General features: G+C 46.2%; 1 protein-coding gene across 1 annotated transcript in view; it reads left to right on the top strand.

Moving 5' to 3' along the window:
- The window catches only part of CD81 (CD81 molecule), a 60,678-nt gene that overhangs the window by 39,727 nt on the left and 5,421 nt on the right, over positions 1-15,530 (top strand). The window contains exons 4-7 of the mRNA XM_081842269.1: positions 1,533-1,607; positions 13,119-13,229; positions 13,889-13,981; positions 15,399-15,488. Of these exons, the coding sequence (XP_081698395.1) occupies positions 1,533-1,607; positions 13,119-13,229; positions 13,889-13,981; positions 15,399-15,488 (369 nt within the window). The remainder of the gene's footprint in view (positions 1-1,532; positions 1,608-13,118; positions 13,230-13,888; positions 13,982-15,398; positions 15,489-15,530) is intronic.

The raw sequence follows: 15,530 nt of genomic DNA, 5'->3' as shown, positions 1-15,530 counted from the left end.
GTGGGAGCAGAACGTAGCCATCATAGCTAGTAGCCATTGATAGTTTTATCCTGCACGTATTTGTCTAATCCTCTTGAAAAGCCATCCAAGTTGGTGACAATCATTGCCTCTTGGGAGCCTCTTTCCTTTTTTAAGGTTGCATGTTCTTTCTTGCCCATGATGGAGTGCATACGTACCCTCCTTTTTGTGTTGCTATAATTCATTGCATAAACACCCCTATCTTGCCCTGGGAATGCTCAAGCTCACCCCTTTACATGTGGTCTACATTTGTAAATTGATTGGAGACTTGTGAGAGTATCACAGTTTGGAGATTTCACTGGACAGTCCCATGTACTCTGCTGCCCCACTGTTGCTTATGAAGCTGTCACTCCCTGGCTTCTCTGTTATTTGCGCTCTGCCAGGCTATTGCAAGTCCTCTGGGAAGCACTGTAATTTCTCCTGTTCTGTATATAAAACGTCCACTGGCACTTGAAGTGCTCAGTAGCAATTGCTCGTAACTGTCCCTTGAGCATTGTAGACAAATGTCTGAGGACTTTCTGAAAAGTAGTGGGATTTTGCTGCAGCTTTCCAAAATATACTACTGTATAACATTGTTCCAGCATTTTTAAGATGATGAGCATGAATGGCTGAGATATTGCTACAGGAGGCTTTTTTTCAAGGCTTCTCAGCTACACCAGAGTGTTTGCAATTGTCTTCTGGCATTGTGATGCTAGTGCACAATGTTTTGTGCATATCCTACTTATCCTGGTCTTTCTAGGCACTGGCTGTGTTAGCACATTGTGCTCCCTCACCGCTTTCTTCCACTTTGCATGGCCAAGAAGAGAACTTCTGCCAAGTTCTGTTCTGCGTTTAAAGACTCTCTGCTTCATGTGACATATGAACCAAATATCTTGCTGCAAAACAGACTCTAGTCAGTGTCATAATTCAATTTCAAACCATGAGTTATAAAGCTGCCTTATTAAGCTAGCCGGAGCTTTATAAAAACAAAACAAAAAACAGGATTTCTGGTTTGTACATAGCAGTAAGCTGAGATCCTTTAAAAACAGAACTAAACTCTGCAGGTGGAGGAGTTGGGAGTGCATAAATCTGATGCTTCACTCCAAATGCTGTGGACTACAGTTCCCATCATCCCTAGCCATTGGCCATGCTGGTTTGGGCTGATGAGAGTTGTAGTCTATAACATCTGCAGAGCCTACCCATGCACAAAACCATGATTTAGCATTGCTTGCCAACTGAGCCACTGTTTACAATGAGACAGCAGCCTTAAATGGAAGGCTCAGAAGCAGAATGCATTCCCTTTGAATTGAACTGTGTGGGGATGTGGAATACACATTGATTTGTGGTTTCTCAAAGAGGCCACTATTGTCCTGGTGAGATAGTGATGGCTCTCCATTCATGAAGTTCACTATTGACCCTTTTTAATCTCATACTCTTGACACCCCCTTAAACGGACTTGCACACTCCTACCAAAGTCATTTTCTGTTACTCAAGAGCACTACTTCCTTTTCTTATCTGATCTGTTTTCTTCACAGTTTTTCACATGCCTCGTAATTTTGTTTGCTTGTGAAGTGGCTGCTGGAATCTGGGGCTTCGTTCATAAGGATCAGGTAAGGGGATTCATGAAGAGGATTCATAATATATATTTATGCAGAACCGGTAAGTTTCCAGCACGACAAAGAATCTCCTGGTACCTTAAAGGCCAACATTTTTAATGTGGCATGAGTGTCCTAGGCCAAAGCCTGTTGAGTTTGCAAAGTGACGTAGTTTCTCCTCACAAAATCCCTTGTAGAGGGTAGGTTAGGCTGGGTGCCCAAGAATATATTTATAAATGACCGGGCTGTTTTGTATTCCTTTACTTGTTTTTCTTCACGTACCAGCCCCTAGGTGTGAAAGCATGCTAGACCTCTCCCTTCCTCCCCTCAGACAGTGATGTGAGGAAATGTGTGGCGTGTTGACCTCCACGTAGTTTACATTTGATGCATTGCAAGGAAAATAAGACCAGACCCTCTTTTTAACATCTAATTTGGCACAGGGAGCTGGTGATTACTCCCAAAACTTTACAGTGAAGCTAGGTTAGGAATTTGGGGTGGTATCCAACAAAGTACCGTATTTTTCGCTCTATAGGATGCACCCGACCACAGGACGCACCTTGTTTTAGAGGAGGAGAACAAGAAAAAAAATTCTCCCCCTCTCTGCGCAGCGCCCCTTCGCTGGTGCGTTCAAGATGCGTTCAGTCGCCTTCAGTGAAGCAACCCGAAGCCTCCGGAGCGCAGCGGGAGTTCCCACTGCACTCTGGAGGTTTCAGGTGGCTACCTTGGAAGCCTGGAGAGCGAGAGGGGTCGGTGCGCACTGACCCCTCTCGCTCTCCAGGCTTCAGTGAAGGCAACCCAAAGCCTCCGGAGCACGGCGGGAGTTCACGCTGCGCTCTGGAGGCTTCGGGTTCCTTTCGACCTGCTCTTGCTCTCCCGGCTTCAGCAAAAGGAACCTGAAGCCTCCAAAACGCAGTGGGAACTTGACCCCTCTCACTCTCCAGGTTTCAGCGAAAGCAACGCGGAGGGAGCACTCCCTCTGCATTTCGGAGGCTTCGCGTTGCTATTGCTGAAGCCAAGGAGCCTGCATTCGTTCCATAGGACGCACACACATTTCCCCTTAATTTTTGGAAGGGAAAAAGTGCGTCTTATAGAGTGAAAAATACGGTAGTTAGCTTATTGCAACGATTTTGGGCTGCAAGGCAGAACTTTCCCTCCTCCTCTCCCTGTGTGTCGCCCATGCACCCCCTGAATTGGTTCTGGGGATTACTCCAACTCTGCAGAGCAGATTTGAAGAGGGTGCAGGAAGAGGAAAGGGAGGGGAACTGCTTTGTTGGATACCACCCTGGTCCTGGGTTTTCCACTCTAAAACATAATACTGCAACTACATCAGCACAGGGCACATTCACTTGAGGCAGAGCATGGTTCTGCCTTCTGTGTAGCAGCTTTCCCCAGTGTGGTGCCTTCCACATATTTTGGACAGCTGTGATGGCTGTGGCTGGTGTGGTTTATAGTCTAAAACGCTTTGAGGGCCCCAGGTTGGGGAAGGGTGTTTGCAGCTCCTCTTTTGCAGATGTTTTAACAGGTCCAGGATAGTCAGGAACTATGCAGCAACACAATATCTCAAGCTGCTGCTTCAACAAACGTTTTGCCCCACCCGTTTTTCCTACCTGCTGAGAGCAGCCCTCTAGCTCTGGAGGCCAGATGAACCAACTGCATCTGCTTAAGAGCCAGAGATCATGCTAATGTTTTAGTCCATAGCTGCTCCAGAACTTCTGTTGTATGTATACAGTTGTTCCCTATGCGCTTCCACAGACTGTCGTGACATACAAAATACAACTCCCAGCCCTGAGAGTTTCCAATCCAAGTTTCAGTATAGGGGAAGACTGGAAACAAGAGGCCCAGGCGAGAAGGGCTGGATAATACAAGAGAGTTTCTAAATATAGACTTTGTTTCAGTTGTACATTCCTGTGATTCGGTAAAGACAAGTGTTGCCTCGGGATCAAGTGTTGGCAACGTTCCCTCTGAAAGCTGAGTGCTCTAACCTGAATAACATAGGGGATACTATGTTCAGAGTTTTGAGAGTGTTGGTGATCCGGCCTCTTTCCCAGTTGGTTACAGCGTGGTGCTGAGAGCGCCAAGGTTGCAGGTTCAATCCCTGTATGGACCAGCTGCATATTCCTTCATTGCAGGGGGTTTGGACTAGATGATCCTCAGGGTCCCTTCCAACTCTTCTATGATTCCTGCGGCATGTTTGGCAGCTATTGAATAGCTGTGAAATAGATTGTGGATAAGTGGAACCTGCAACAAAATGTCGCTGTGCAGAGTGCTTTTGTTCAAGGTGCTGGACAGCCCCTTTCCCAGCGCACTCCATTCCATTTCCCAAACCCAGTTTCCAGTTTCCCATATCCCTCACCAGCAACAGCCAATCAGCATGCTGTGCCTGCTGACCACAATCAGTCCTCACTAGGATATCACCCCTTTAGAGTGGTTTTTGTGCCTTATTATTATTATTATTATTTTTACAAAATTTATTTCTACAAACCTTAAAGTATCCGCAAGCCTACTGATACTGCCTTCCAGATAGGGCTGAGGAAAAACTCCTGTCTAAAACACTGGCACGGGTTGCCTGTCAATGTAGACTATACTGTACAGGGTGGGCCACAGTGGTCTGACTGCACAACCCAGTTTCCTGTGTTTCATCCTTGCACATGACTCTATGGGGGTTATCACTCAGATAGCAAGTTTGCTATTATCATTCATCAGTAGTAGTAGTAGTAGTACAGTCATACCTCGGGTTACAGATGCTTCGGGTTGTGCGATTTCGGGTTGCGCACTGCACTGAACCCAGAAGTACCGGAGCAGGTTACTTCCAGGTTTCGGTGCATGCGCAGAAGTGCTAAATTGCACACGTGCAGAAGCACTGAATCGCAACCCGTGCGTGCGCAGACGCAGCACTGTGGATTGTGAACGTACTTCCCACACGGATCACGTTCGCAACCCGAGCGTCCACTGTAGTAGTAGTATATCCCACCTTTGTCCCTGATAGGACTCGGGGTGACTAATGTTGTGTATTGAGTCAAAGGATTTTATATCTGTATTATTACTGTCTGAAATTGAATTAGGGTAAAGTAACTGCCTTTTGGTTCCAGAGGGTACAGCTACTATTGGTTCATTTAAGCTGCTGTATTTGGATCCTCTGTCTTATTGGTTGCCTCCAAAAGGCAGGACTGTGATTGCCTGATATTGTTCCCTCCAAAATGTATCCCTTCTAGCTTGTTCCCTGTCCCTATAAATGTAGCTCTCCCCTCCTCAGGTTTTAGTCTTGTTGCTTTTAATAAAGAAGCGTTACTAGAGAACTGTCTCCAGCATATTATGAAAGAGAGCTGAAATCACAAACCCCACGTCACAACAACTGGCGACGAAGGTGGGATCCAGAATGCTGAGGAGCGGTTAAACGCAGCCCTGCCTCAGAGTCCGGATTGTAGCTAAGAACAAGACTCACTGGCCGGCTGAGAAGACGACCCTGCCCACAGGACAATGGAGAGTCCAAGGGTATTGGAGCCCTTCCAGCCATCAGAGCCCCACACGTGGGAAGACTACGTCGAACGCTTTGAGTTCTTCGCAGTGGCTCAAGGGATCACCGATGCCAGCAAAAGAAGGGCCACATTCCTGAGCTACTGTGGGCCTGAGACCTTCAAGCTGGCCAAGGCATTGCTTGCCCCAGCGAAGCTAAGTGAGACATCTCTCAAAGATATTCTTGCCTGCCTAACAAGCCATTTAGCGCCTACTGAGACCAAGATGGCCCGGCGGATGGAGTTTCATAAGAGGCAGCAGCGTGCTGGGGAGTCTGTATCTGCATTTCTAGCTGAACTGTGGAAGCTCGCTCAGCACTGCGACTTCCAAGATCTGGAAGAGACTCTCCTGGATCGGTTTGTCGGTGGTCTGAGCAGCAAGAAAGCCAGAAGACGCATCGTGGCTAAAGAAGAGGTTACCCTTGCTTCAGCCTTGAAGGAGGCCACTGCCACGGAGAATTATGAAAGAGAGGAGCTTGATGCCAGTCGCAGGGCCCCTAAGCCACAGATAGAAGTTGCGCATGCCATGGACGAGCTAGAGGCTACTCCGAGCCAGAGCCCAGTCCGTGGGGTCGAGTCAGTGCGTCAGGCCTGCACAGTGCACAAAGATCACCGAGGCAGGTGCCCTGGTTGTGGCGGAAACCATGAGCGGAAGAGTTGTCGTTTCCAGGATGCTATGTGCCGGACGTGCGGAAAGACAGGTCACATCGCCAGGGTCTGTAGATCGGCGGCGTTGGGAGCGACAGGAGCACCTAGACTGGAGCATCGCAGATCGCCCACAGCAAACCATGTTCTAAAGGACTGCCACTACGTAACGGAGATCAACGGGAGGGTCGTGCAGTTTCCAGCGCAAGGCAAGGCACACGTCAAGGTGAAGATTAAGGGTCAGCTGTGCGACATGGAGGTGGACTCCGGATCTGGATTCACTATCGTGTCGGACCAGACCGCGAGGACATTCTTCCCCAGGGGTAAGTTGCCCCCTCTGGAGCCCTTCCCGGCAACTTTGCAGTCATACTCAGCGGGCCACATCCATGTCATGGGAATGTGTGCCGTGAGAGTACAGTTCCGGGACAAACAGGCGGTACTGAAACTGGTGATTGCGAAGGGCAGTCGCCCCAGTCTCCTGGGCACTGACTGGTTCCCCGCCCTGGGACTGAGTATTTCAGGGCTTAATTCAATCCAAACCTGCCCTGAGATGAGCGAGGCATTATGCAAAGAATTTGCTGGTCTCTTTAATGGAAAACTGGGTTGTTATAAAGGGCCCCCAGTTGACTTCGAATTGAACCCTGGGGTGGCCCCAATCCGACTCAAACCAAGGCGAGTGCCATTTGCACTGCAACCCAAGATTGAAGCAGAGCTGGATAAATTGGTCAAGCAGGGAGTTCTCTCACCCGTGGACTCCGCTAAGTGGGAGACTCCAATCGTCACGCCCCTTAAAGCAAATGGGGAAGTCAGGATCTGTGCTGATTACAAATGTACTATCAATAAGGCACTCAGGGGAAACTCATACCCCATTCCAGTCGTATCACATCTGTTGGCTAAACTGGCTGGGGGCAAGGTGTTCGCCAAAATTGACCTGGCACAAGCTTACCAACAGCTGCCAGTAACCCCACAATCAGTGGGAGCACAGACTATTGTCGCACATAAAGGGGCGTTCAGAGTTAACAGATTACAATTTGGAGTTTGTGTGGCCCCAGGGATTTTTCAAGGGCTCATGGAGCGCCTGTTAAGAGGTCTGCCGGGGGTCTTGCCATTTTTTGATGACGTTTTGATTGCTGGAAAAGACCCACAGGAACTGGTTGCGCGTGTCCGTGCAGTGTTGCTCAAGTTCAAGGAGGCGGGGTTGCAACTAAAAAAGGAAAAATGCAGTTTTGGGGTGCCAACTGTGGAATTCTTGGGGTTTAAAATTGATGCATCAGGCATCCACCCCACAGATGCTAAGGTTAAGGCCATCATCGAGGCACCACGACCACAGAACAAGACGGAGTTGCAGTCATTCCTGGGACTTATTAACTTTTATCATTCGTTCTTACCCCAGAAAGCTTCGGTAGCTGAACCATTACATAGACTGTTGCAGAAAAAGAATGTGTGGCGATGGGGGCAGGAGCAGCAGAAGGCTTTTGACTCCTTGCGAGGAATGCTGAGTAGCAAGAGCGTCCTTGCTCATTATGATGAATCGAAGCCGCTGGTCCTGGCATGTGATGCCTCTCAATACGGCCTGGGGGCGGTGCTGAGTCATAGGGAACCGGATGGGTCGGAAAAGCCCATCTCTTTCTATTCCCGTACGTTGTCGCCCACGGAGCGCAACTATGCTCAAATTGATAAAGAGGCGCTTGCAATTGTGGCAGGAATCAAAAAGTTCCATGATTATGTGTACGGTCGCCATTTCTCCATTGAAACGGACCACAAACCACTGTTGGGGTTGTTCAACCCAAACAAACAAACGCCACAAATTCTCTCCCCCAGAATGTTGCATTGGTCTATATTCCTGAACGGGTTCCAGTACACCTTGACCCATGTGCCGGGAAAACGGTTGTGCCACGCTGATGCGCTGAGTCAATTGCCCCTTCCTGGCGGGAGCAACGAGGATCCTGCTCCAGCGGAGCACATAATGATGCTGGAAACACTTCCGGGGGCTCCTGTAACGGCTACTGATATTGCTGAGAAAACGAAGAAAGATGCTGTTCTCTCCCGTGTGCTCACTTGGGTGGGGAGGGGGTGGCCAGGTGGTCCGCATGAAGACAAATTCAGGCCTTATGCGACAAGGCAGCACGAGTTATCCATGCATAAGGGTTGTCTCCTGTGGGGAGATAGGGTGATCATCCCAGCACCACTGAGAAACAGGGTTCTTGAGACGCTTCACATGGGACACCCGGGAATGGTCAGGATGAAGTCGCTAGCCCGATGTTATGTGTGGTGGCCTGGAATGGACCAGAACATAGAACAATGGATACGAACATGCAAGGCATGCCAAGAGGTGCGGCCAGAAGTGGCCAGAGCACCAGTTCACTGGTGGGAGCAGTCCAGATCTCCCTGGAGCCGGCTGCAGTTAGATTTTGCTGGGCCATTCCAGGGGAAGGTCTTTTTGGTTATCGTCGATGCATATTCCAAATGGTTAGAAGTGGCGATGGTCCCTAGCATGGCATCAGCTGCCGTAATCAAGGTGTTGAGGCAGCTGTTTGCAACCCACGGGTTACCTGAGACCATTGTATCAGATAATGGGGCAGCTTTTGTATCCCAAGAATTCAGGGCATTCTTGGCTGATAACTTCATAAGAGGGGTCACATCCGCGCCCTTTCACCCATCCTCCAATGGGCAGGCGGAGCGCATGGTAAGAACAGCCAAAGAATCCATTGCGCGCTTAATGGAGGGTAACTGGTCAGCTCGCATCGCGCGAATGTTATTTTTGCAGCATGCGACGCCGTGTACTGCGACGGGCAAGTCGCCAGCTGAGCTGCCCTTGGGTAGAAGATTGGTAACGGTGTTAGATTATGTCCACCCGGATAAAATGCCAAACCGTAATTCAAGAGCAAACCCCCAGGCTGAGACTGACACAACAAGGTATTTCGCCCCTGAAGATCTGGTCTGGGTGAGGAACTATTCACGAGGTTCGCGGTGGGTGGCTGGTGTGGTCACCCGGGCTAGTGGACCTGTGTCCTATTATGTGACCTTGGAAAATGGGCAAGTTTGGAAGAGACATATAGATCAGCTGAGGCGCCGGGCGCTCAGCAGGGAGGAGTCTGATAATTCATCCCTGGCTAACGACGCAGAGCTGCAAGACCAGAGTGAAAATGGCCCAGAGGTGCAATCACCAGGGGCTTCAGCAAATGAACCAGGGTCTGCTAGTCCTCAGGATGATGAGGTACAGGTAGGGGACACTGAGATGTCTGGGACTCCATCTGTTCCTGACGAAACCCCTATAGCAGCCCCCCTACCACTGGTGACACCCAATCCAGAACCGGCAACACCTGTTGTCAGGAGATCAAGTAGAAGTTGTAGGACCCCACAGTACCTAAGAGATTACGTCTGCTGTGCTCACTAGGGGGGGAGGGGTGTTGTGTATTGAGTCAAAGGATTTTATATCTGTATTATTATTGTCTGTAATTGAATTAGGGTAAAGTAACTGCCTTTTGGTTCCAGAGGGTACAGCTACTATTGGTTCATTTAAGCTGCTGTATTTGGATCCTCTGTCTTATTGGTTGCCTCCAAAAGGCAGGACTGTGATTGCCTGATATTGTTCCCTCCAAAATGTATCCCTTCTAGCTTGTTCCCTGTCCCTATAAATGTAGCTCTCCCCTCCTCAAGTCTCAGTCTTGTTGCTTTTAATAAAGAAGTGTTACTAGAGAACTGTCTCCAGCATATTATGTCAAGAGAGCTGAAATCACAAACCCCACATCACAACAACTAAAATAAAAACTAGAACTGCTAAAAACACAGGAAAAAAATCCTATAGTATCATGCAGACTATATTGTGGTTATATCCTTGAATAGCTGTTAGTACTTCAACAAAGAACACATGTCAAACCTAGTCCTCTGAGGTGTTTCCCCAAAGTCCAGAAAGTGGTAAGGATTAGCATTGTTGCTTGTGGGTTGGGTATACACATTCATTTTTCTGCAAAACCATTTGGGATAGGGGGAAAAACCTAAAATTGTACATTTGGGGCCACGACAGTTCATCTCATAGTTTCTTTGATTTTCTGTACATAGCCTTATATAAGACAAATACCTATGTAATGGAAGATAAAATTTCAGACTTGGAGAAGGGTTTTCTCCCCATATTAGTCTTTGTGGCTAACCACAACATTGTGGTTACACAAATAATACAGTGTTTTTAGGAACATTATTATGGAGTTTGAGGCTATGGAAAACTATGCATCTGCAAGTTGTTCTGATGTCTAGACTTAAAAGGGATAATGAAAACACAGGGCGAGGGAAAGCCAGGAAGAAGTTATGTAATAAAAGATGCTGATTTGGTTACCTTATCATAAAGTAGATTAATGGCTGTGGGGGCAATAAATAAATGCTCTCATAGGGAGGAAAAGAAAAGTAGGCAATGCAGGGGGTTATTAAATCAAGCCAAGGTAAGCATTATAATGATTATAGCAATGAATAGCTTGAAATAAAGGACACGGGGGTTTTTTTAAACTTGCAAGAGCATTTATCTTTTGGAAGAGACTGCCAAGATGGTGGATTCTCCCCACCCCCTTGCAACCTTTGCATAATCAAGGGCTTTGTGATGATTGCGGAAACCTGTTTATATACAAGCTCGTTACATCCTGTTGAATAACAGTTGGAAAACTTTGGACCTCTTCAGTAGCCTACTTTTTTACAATATTACTTTAAGTTGTGTTTATATGTCTCTTACTACGTTTAGGTCACTGTAGCCTCAGATGTTATCTATCCCCAAATTCCAGAATTTCATTCTCTCACAAGATAGTTTGCAATATTCATCCAGGGAATCGCAATCACATAGATTTTGAGACTATGTGTTTAGAGCTGTGGTAAAGATTTTATTTCTGAGAGTAACTAGTAGTTTTTGCTCCCCTTTTCTGCTCATCCTTATTTTTCTTCTTCTGCCTGCCTGCACTTGTTGTCTTCATCTCTCTCTCTCTCTATCTCTCTATCTCTCTCTCTCTCTCACACACACACACAACCCTTAAACCTCACCATAGCATGACGTGGAGGCAAACTTGATTATGTTGTTTCACTGAGATGATACTGATTTCTCTCATCCCACCACAAGGAGTGTGGGGTTCCTGTGACTGCACGAGAAAGAGCTTAACACCAGCACCACACAGCCACGCTATATGGGAATAATTTGAATGACACTCACTCATTCCTCTGTATCAAATGATCACTCACTTTTATTAGCATTGGTGTCATCTGAGCCCTTCTGCAGGCTGTGCACAGTGGGAGGAAATTCTATTATCAGTGTTTTTATCCACTAGCCAGTTCCAGATGGCACTGAAGAAATGAAATAGGAGGATTTTGTAGTCCTTAATAGTCTTCCCCTAGGGCAAATTATCCCTTAATAAAAACAGCCTCCCATTCTTCCTTTTTAAAATGAAATCTGGCATACTGTTTCTCAACTTCCTACTTCCCCAAGGGGTAGCTTAGATTGGGATGTGAAGAGGACATGTTCCCCTTAGCACAACTGCAAACAGCTGGCCCACGCATGTGTTTCCCTAAAAGAGTTTAAATCCACAACGCATTTGCCCTGCTGCAACTCTGTTGACTCTGGAGCATGACAATCTTGATGCTTTATTTAGCACTTGGCTTTGTTTTTTAAGCACACAAGGGGAGAACTGGAGGGCACAGGTTTCCCCTGCAGGCTTAAAAGTCTATCGAAAAAGAAGCTTTCATAGTCTTCCTCAACAAACCGATTTGGCATGTTTGTGATGGGGGGGGGGCTTTCCCCCAATTGCTGGGACCCAACAAATAGCCCCTACTGCCATTATGGACCAACCTCGCCCTTTTATGATGAAGACACCCTCAGAAACAATAGGGAGGTGCACATGGAAGAAAGCATCCCCTCAAATATCCAAGACCCAGCCCTTGTAGGGTTTGAAAGATTAAAACTAGCACCTTGAAGTTAGCCTAGAAACTACCCTGGGAAGTAATGGCGTAATAGAATCCACATGGTTAGCCTTTTGGGAGACAAAAACAGTGACATGTTCCAGCTCTACAACGTTGATGAGAGAAGCCTCTGGACAGCTCATTCCATGTATCAACAACTAGTCCTTGGTTTGGAGCACCAATATTGCCAATACAGTGGTACCTTGGTTCTCAAACGTAATCCATTCCGGAAGTCCGTTCCAAAACCAGAGTGTTCCAAAACCAAGCCACACTTTCCCATAGAAAGTAATGCAAAATGGATTAATCCGTTCCAGGCTTTTAAAAACAACCCCAAAACAGCAATTTAACATGAATTTTACTATTTAACAAGGCCATTGATCCACAAAATGAAAACAATAATCAATGTTCTGTACTATAAAATAAATAAGACAGTATTGTAAAAGATAAAAATTAAAATTTCTTACCTGTACTGATTATAGTCATTGTTTGGATGGGGGGCTTTTATCCATTTCCGCAGTCACACAATCAATCAATCATAAAATGAAAAACAAGCTACAGACAAAAAAATGAAAAAGCCACACAAACAAAAACGCAAAAAATAGCAAAAACGAAAGCACCAAATATCACCTCAGAACACTGCAATCAGAAACAGAAGGCTTTAATTATGATGGGGGGGCTTAAATTTGCTGCTTAAGGGTAAAACGGGAGCAAATAAGCCTTAATTACTATGCGGGGCACTCAAATTTGCTGTGCAACAGGAGAAACGGAAGCTCAGGCTTCTGGGGCAAAGTTCGAAAACCGGAACACCTATTTCTGGGTTTGCAGCGTTCGGGTTCTGAGTTGTTCAGGAACTTCGCTGTTCGAAAACCGAGGTACCACTGTAATATTGTTCACCTGCTTTAGGACCCGTGAGGCTTGCAGGAGACTGTTGGTTCAAACTCATGTACTCTTAACTGAAAATTATCCTGACTCAGTTAAGGACTGGGCACTGAGTTCCTCTAGCATTTATTGAGGGCAGAGGGCCTATCCAGCTTGTAGCACTCCTCTTACTGTTTAACTCCATCTTGCTGGATTGCCTTGTCTTTTCAAGTGTGTGACAGACCTTTCTGCAAGCCCAACTCCCTGCTCTGAACTTAGCCTCTGTTCTGGATGACAATGTTAATCTACAAGCTATTTTCAGGTTTTGTTGGTTGTCTATGTCATCTTTTTCCTTTCCTTTCCTTTCCTTTTTTCTTTTTTGAGATGGTTTGAATTACTGGGAAGAAGCCGAGGTAATTTGCACTGCCCCTAGCCTGTGGCACCATGTGGTTGAGCTGCTGCCATCACCATTAACTTCAGTGTACCTATCTGCCTTAAGCAACTGGAAACTTTAGAAAACACATGGTTAGCATTTTTCATTGTGGCTGTATCTTCTTCCCTCTCCCCGTCCCCTTTGCAGATTGCCAAAGATATCACACAGTTCTACGACCAAGCGGTACTCCAAGCAAAGACAAGTGACGCTGAGAAAGCAAACAAGGCAAAGGCAGTTGTGAAAACCTTCCACGAAACAGTAAGCTGGATGCACAATTTGTTGGAAATCAAACTTGACCTTCCATCCACAGGCATGTAGTTGGCATCGTTGTTGTTCAAAGAAGTGCCCAGGGAGTATATAATTCGGAACACTGCTATTGTCCCTGTAAAGCAAGCCCTCGTTGAATTTAAGAGGCTCTTCCCCCTTGGCCATTCAAGCACTTTGGGGGTCCCCAAGAGGGATTATTGAGACCAGTGAGCAGGATGCAAGAAAGATAGCAGACATTTTAAGTGGCTAAATAAAACCAAAAGGGGTTGACATGGGAACATTATGTGTTCGGGTTTGCCATCTCCCCCCAAATAGGGGAGGGGGGGAGGACCAGGAATGGCAAGAACTGAAATTTCGTATGACAGATCCCATTGTGCTTTTCATTGGAAAGCGCCAGTGATATGATGTGTGGTCTGCTTATAAAGAGAAAAGATAAACCAACATCTGCATGTCTCCATATTATATAATAATAGCTCTTAAATGAGAGGTGGCTACCCCTGCAAAGGTTCAAAGAAGATCGTTGTCTAGTATAAGGTGCCACCTTCCAGCCAATTTTCAGATTCTTTCCAGACTTCCAGCTCAGACCTTTTCCTTCCTGCTCGGAGTTTCCCTGTTAGAATGCTCACTCCAATCCATTTCTCTGCTTACAGCTAAAATGCTGTGGTGGAAGCGCCCTGGAAAGTGCATTGAACATTCTTCAACCTGATATCTGTAGTCAAAGTGTGACTTCAGCATTTACGCAGGTAAGGAAGTGTTTGTGTGATACACCCATTGTCCTCAGTGAATAGGCCTTTCATCTCCGGCAAGACTTCAGTTGATTGGGAGTGGAGGAGGGGAATAATGCACCATGTTGAGCTTGCAATATGAAGTACAGCTTTAGGGTTGTTTCTGCACAGGACTTTCATTAAGCCTAAGGTATATAAATGGATCTGGGGCACTCTGTGTCATGTTTGTTTAAGCGTGTAAGGTAGTTTTCTGTAGGAGAAAGGAAGTTTGAACTGTTTTAAATATCTTGCAGTGTTAGGGGTGCAGCTGGGAAGCATGGCCCCATGTGTTGAAAGTGTGCATAGAATGGATTGAACATCCCTAATAATATGTGTTGGTTTTGATTAGATGTCCATCAGTTAATGGCTTACTACAGTATTATAGCCTACAGGGCAGTTTTTTTGTGTTTTGTTTTTTGACTGCAACAGGTAGGTCGAAAGCTGTTTTGGGAGGCTATTAAGTTATTATAGACAGCAGCTTGGGCTTTTGTACAAAGAGCATCAGGAGGTGCCATATTATGCTTAGGCCACACTCATCCTTCTGCTAACCTTGGATTGAGATAAATTAATTGATTGAATGGTCTTAGCTCTGTGTTTAGTTTTCCTGATGGTCACACATAATGGCAAAATACTATGGTCACATAACAGGATGTTTACTTGTTCCATCCATTATTGGTATTGAGGCCTGTGCTTTATAATATGTCCATAAACGATTAGGGGTGATCAGTGAAGTAGCCAAGTTTGGTGGTGATACTGAATTGTTCAGGGTTATTAAACCAAAAAGTGATTGCGAAGAGCTCCGAGCAGATCTCGCCAGACTCCGCAAATGGGCAGCAAAATGGCAAATGCAATTCAATGTAAACAAGTGTAATGCATGTCAGGGCAAAAAAAAATAAAATCTTAATTTCACATGCAGTTGTACCTTGGTTGTCGAATGGAATCCGTTCTGGAAGTCTGTTCGACTTCAGAAAATGTTCAGCAACCAAGGCACGGCTTCCAGCTGGCTGCAGGAGCTTCCTGCATTCAATCGGAAGCCACACAAGCTGCGTCAGATGTTTGGCTTCCAAAAAAGTTCGCAAACCGGAACGCTCACTTCTGGGTTTGCAGCATTCAGGAGCCAAAACAGATGAGTACCAAGGTGTTCAACAAGCAAGGTACAACTGTATATGCTCTGAACTGACGGTGACTGACAGCGTGTGGCAGCTGGGGGGAAAGCAAATCCCATGCTAGGGATTGTTAAGAAAGGAATTGAGAATAAAACTGTGGATATCATAATGTCATTCTACAAATCTGTGCTGTAACTGCATCTGGTTGACCATTGTGAGGATGCTGGATTAGATGAGCCATTGGCCTCATCCAGAAGACTCATTATGTTATTCTGTTCATTTTACCACAGGATCTAAGCTGTCACAGTAAAATTGATGAGCTGTTCTCTGGAAAACTGTACTTGATTGGCATTGCCGCCATTGTGGTGGCTGTGATCATGGTAAGTGTTGGAGTTGTTGTGGTGGCAGTGGCTGTGGGTTTG

The sequence above is a fragment of the Podarcis erhardii genome (assembly GCF_964252035.2).
Source record: "Podarcis erhardii genome assembly, chromosome: 1".
NCBI lineage: Eukaryota > Metazoa > Chordata > Lepidosauria > Squamata > Lacertidae > Podarcis > Podarcis erhardii.
This window is presented reverse-complemented; position numbering and strand designations above follow the sequence as displayed.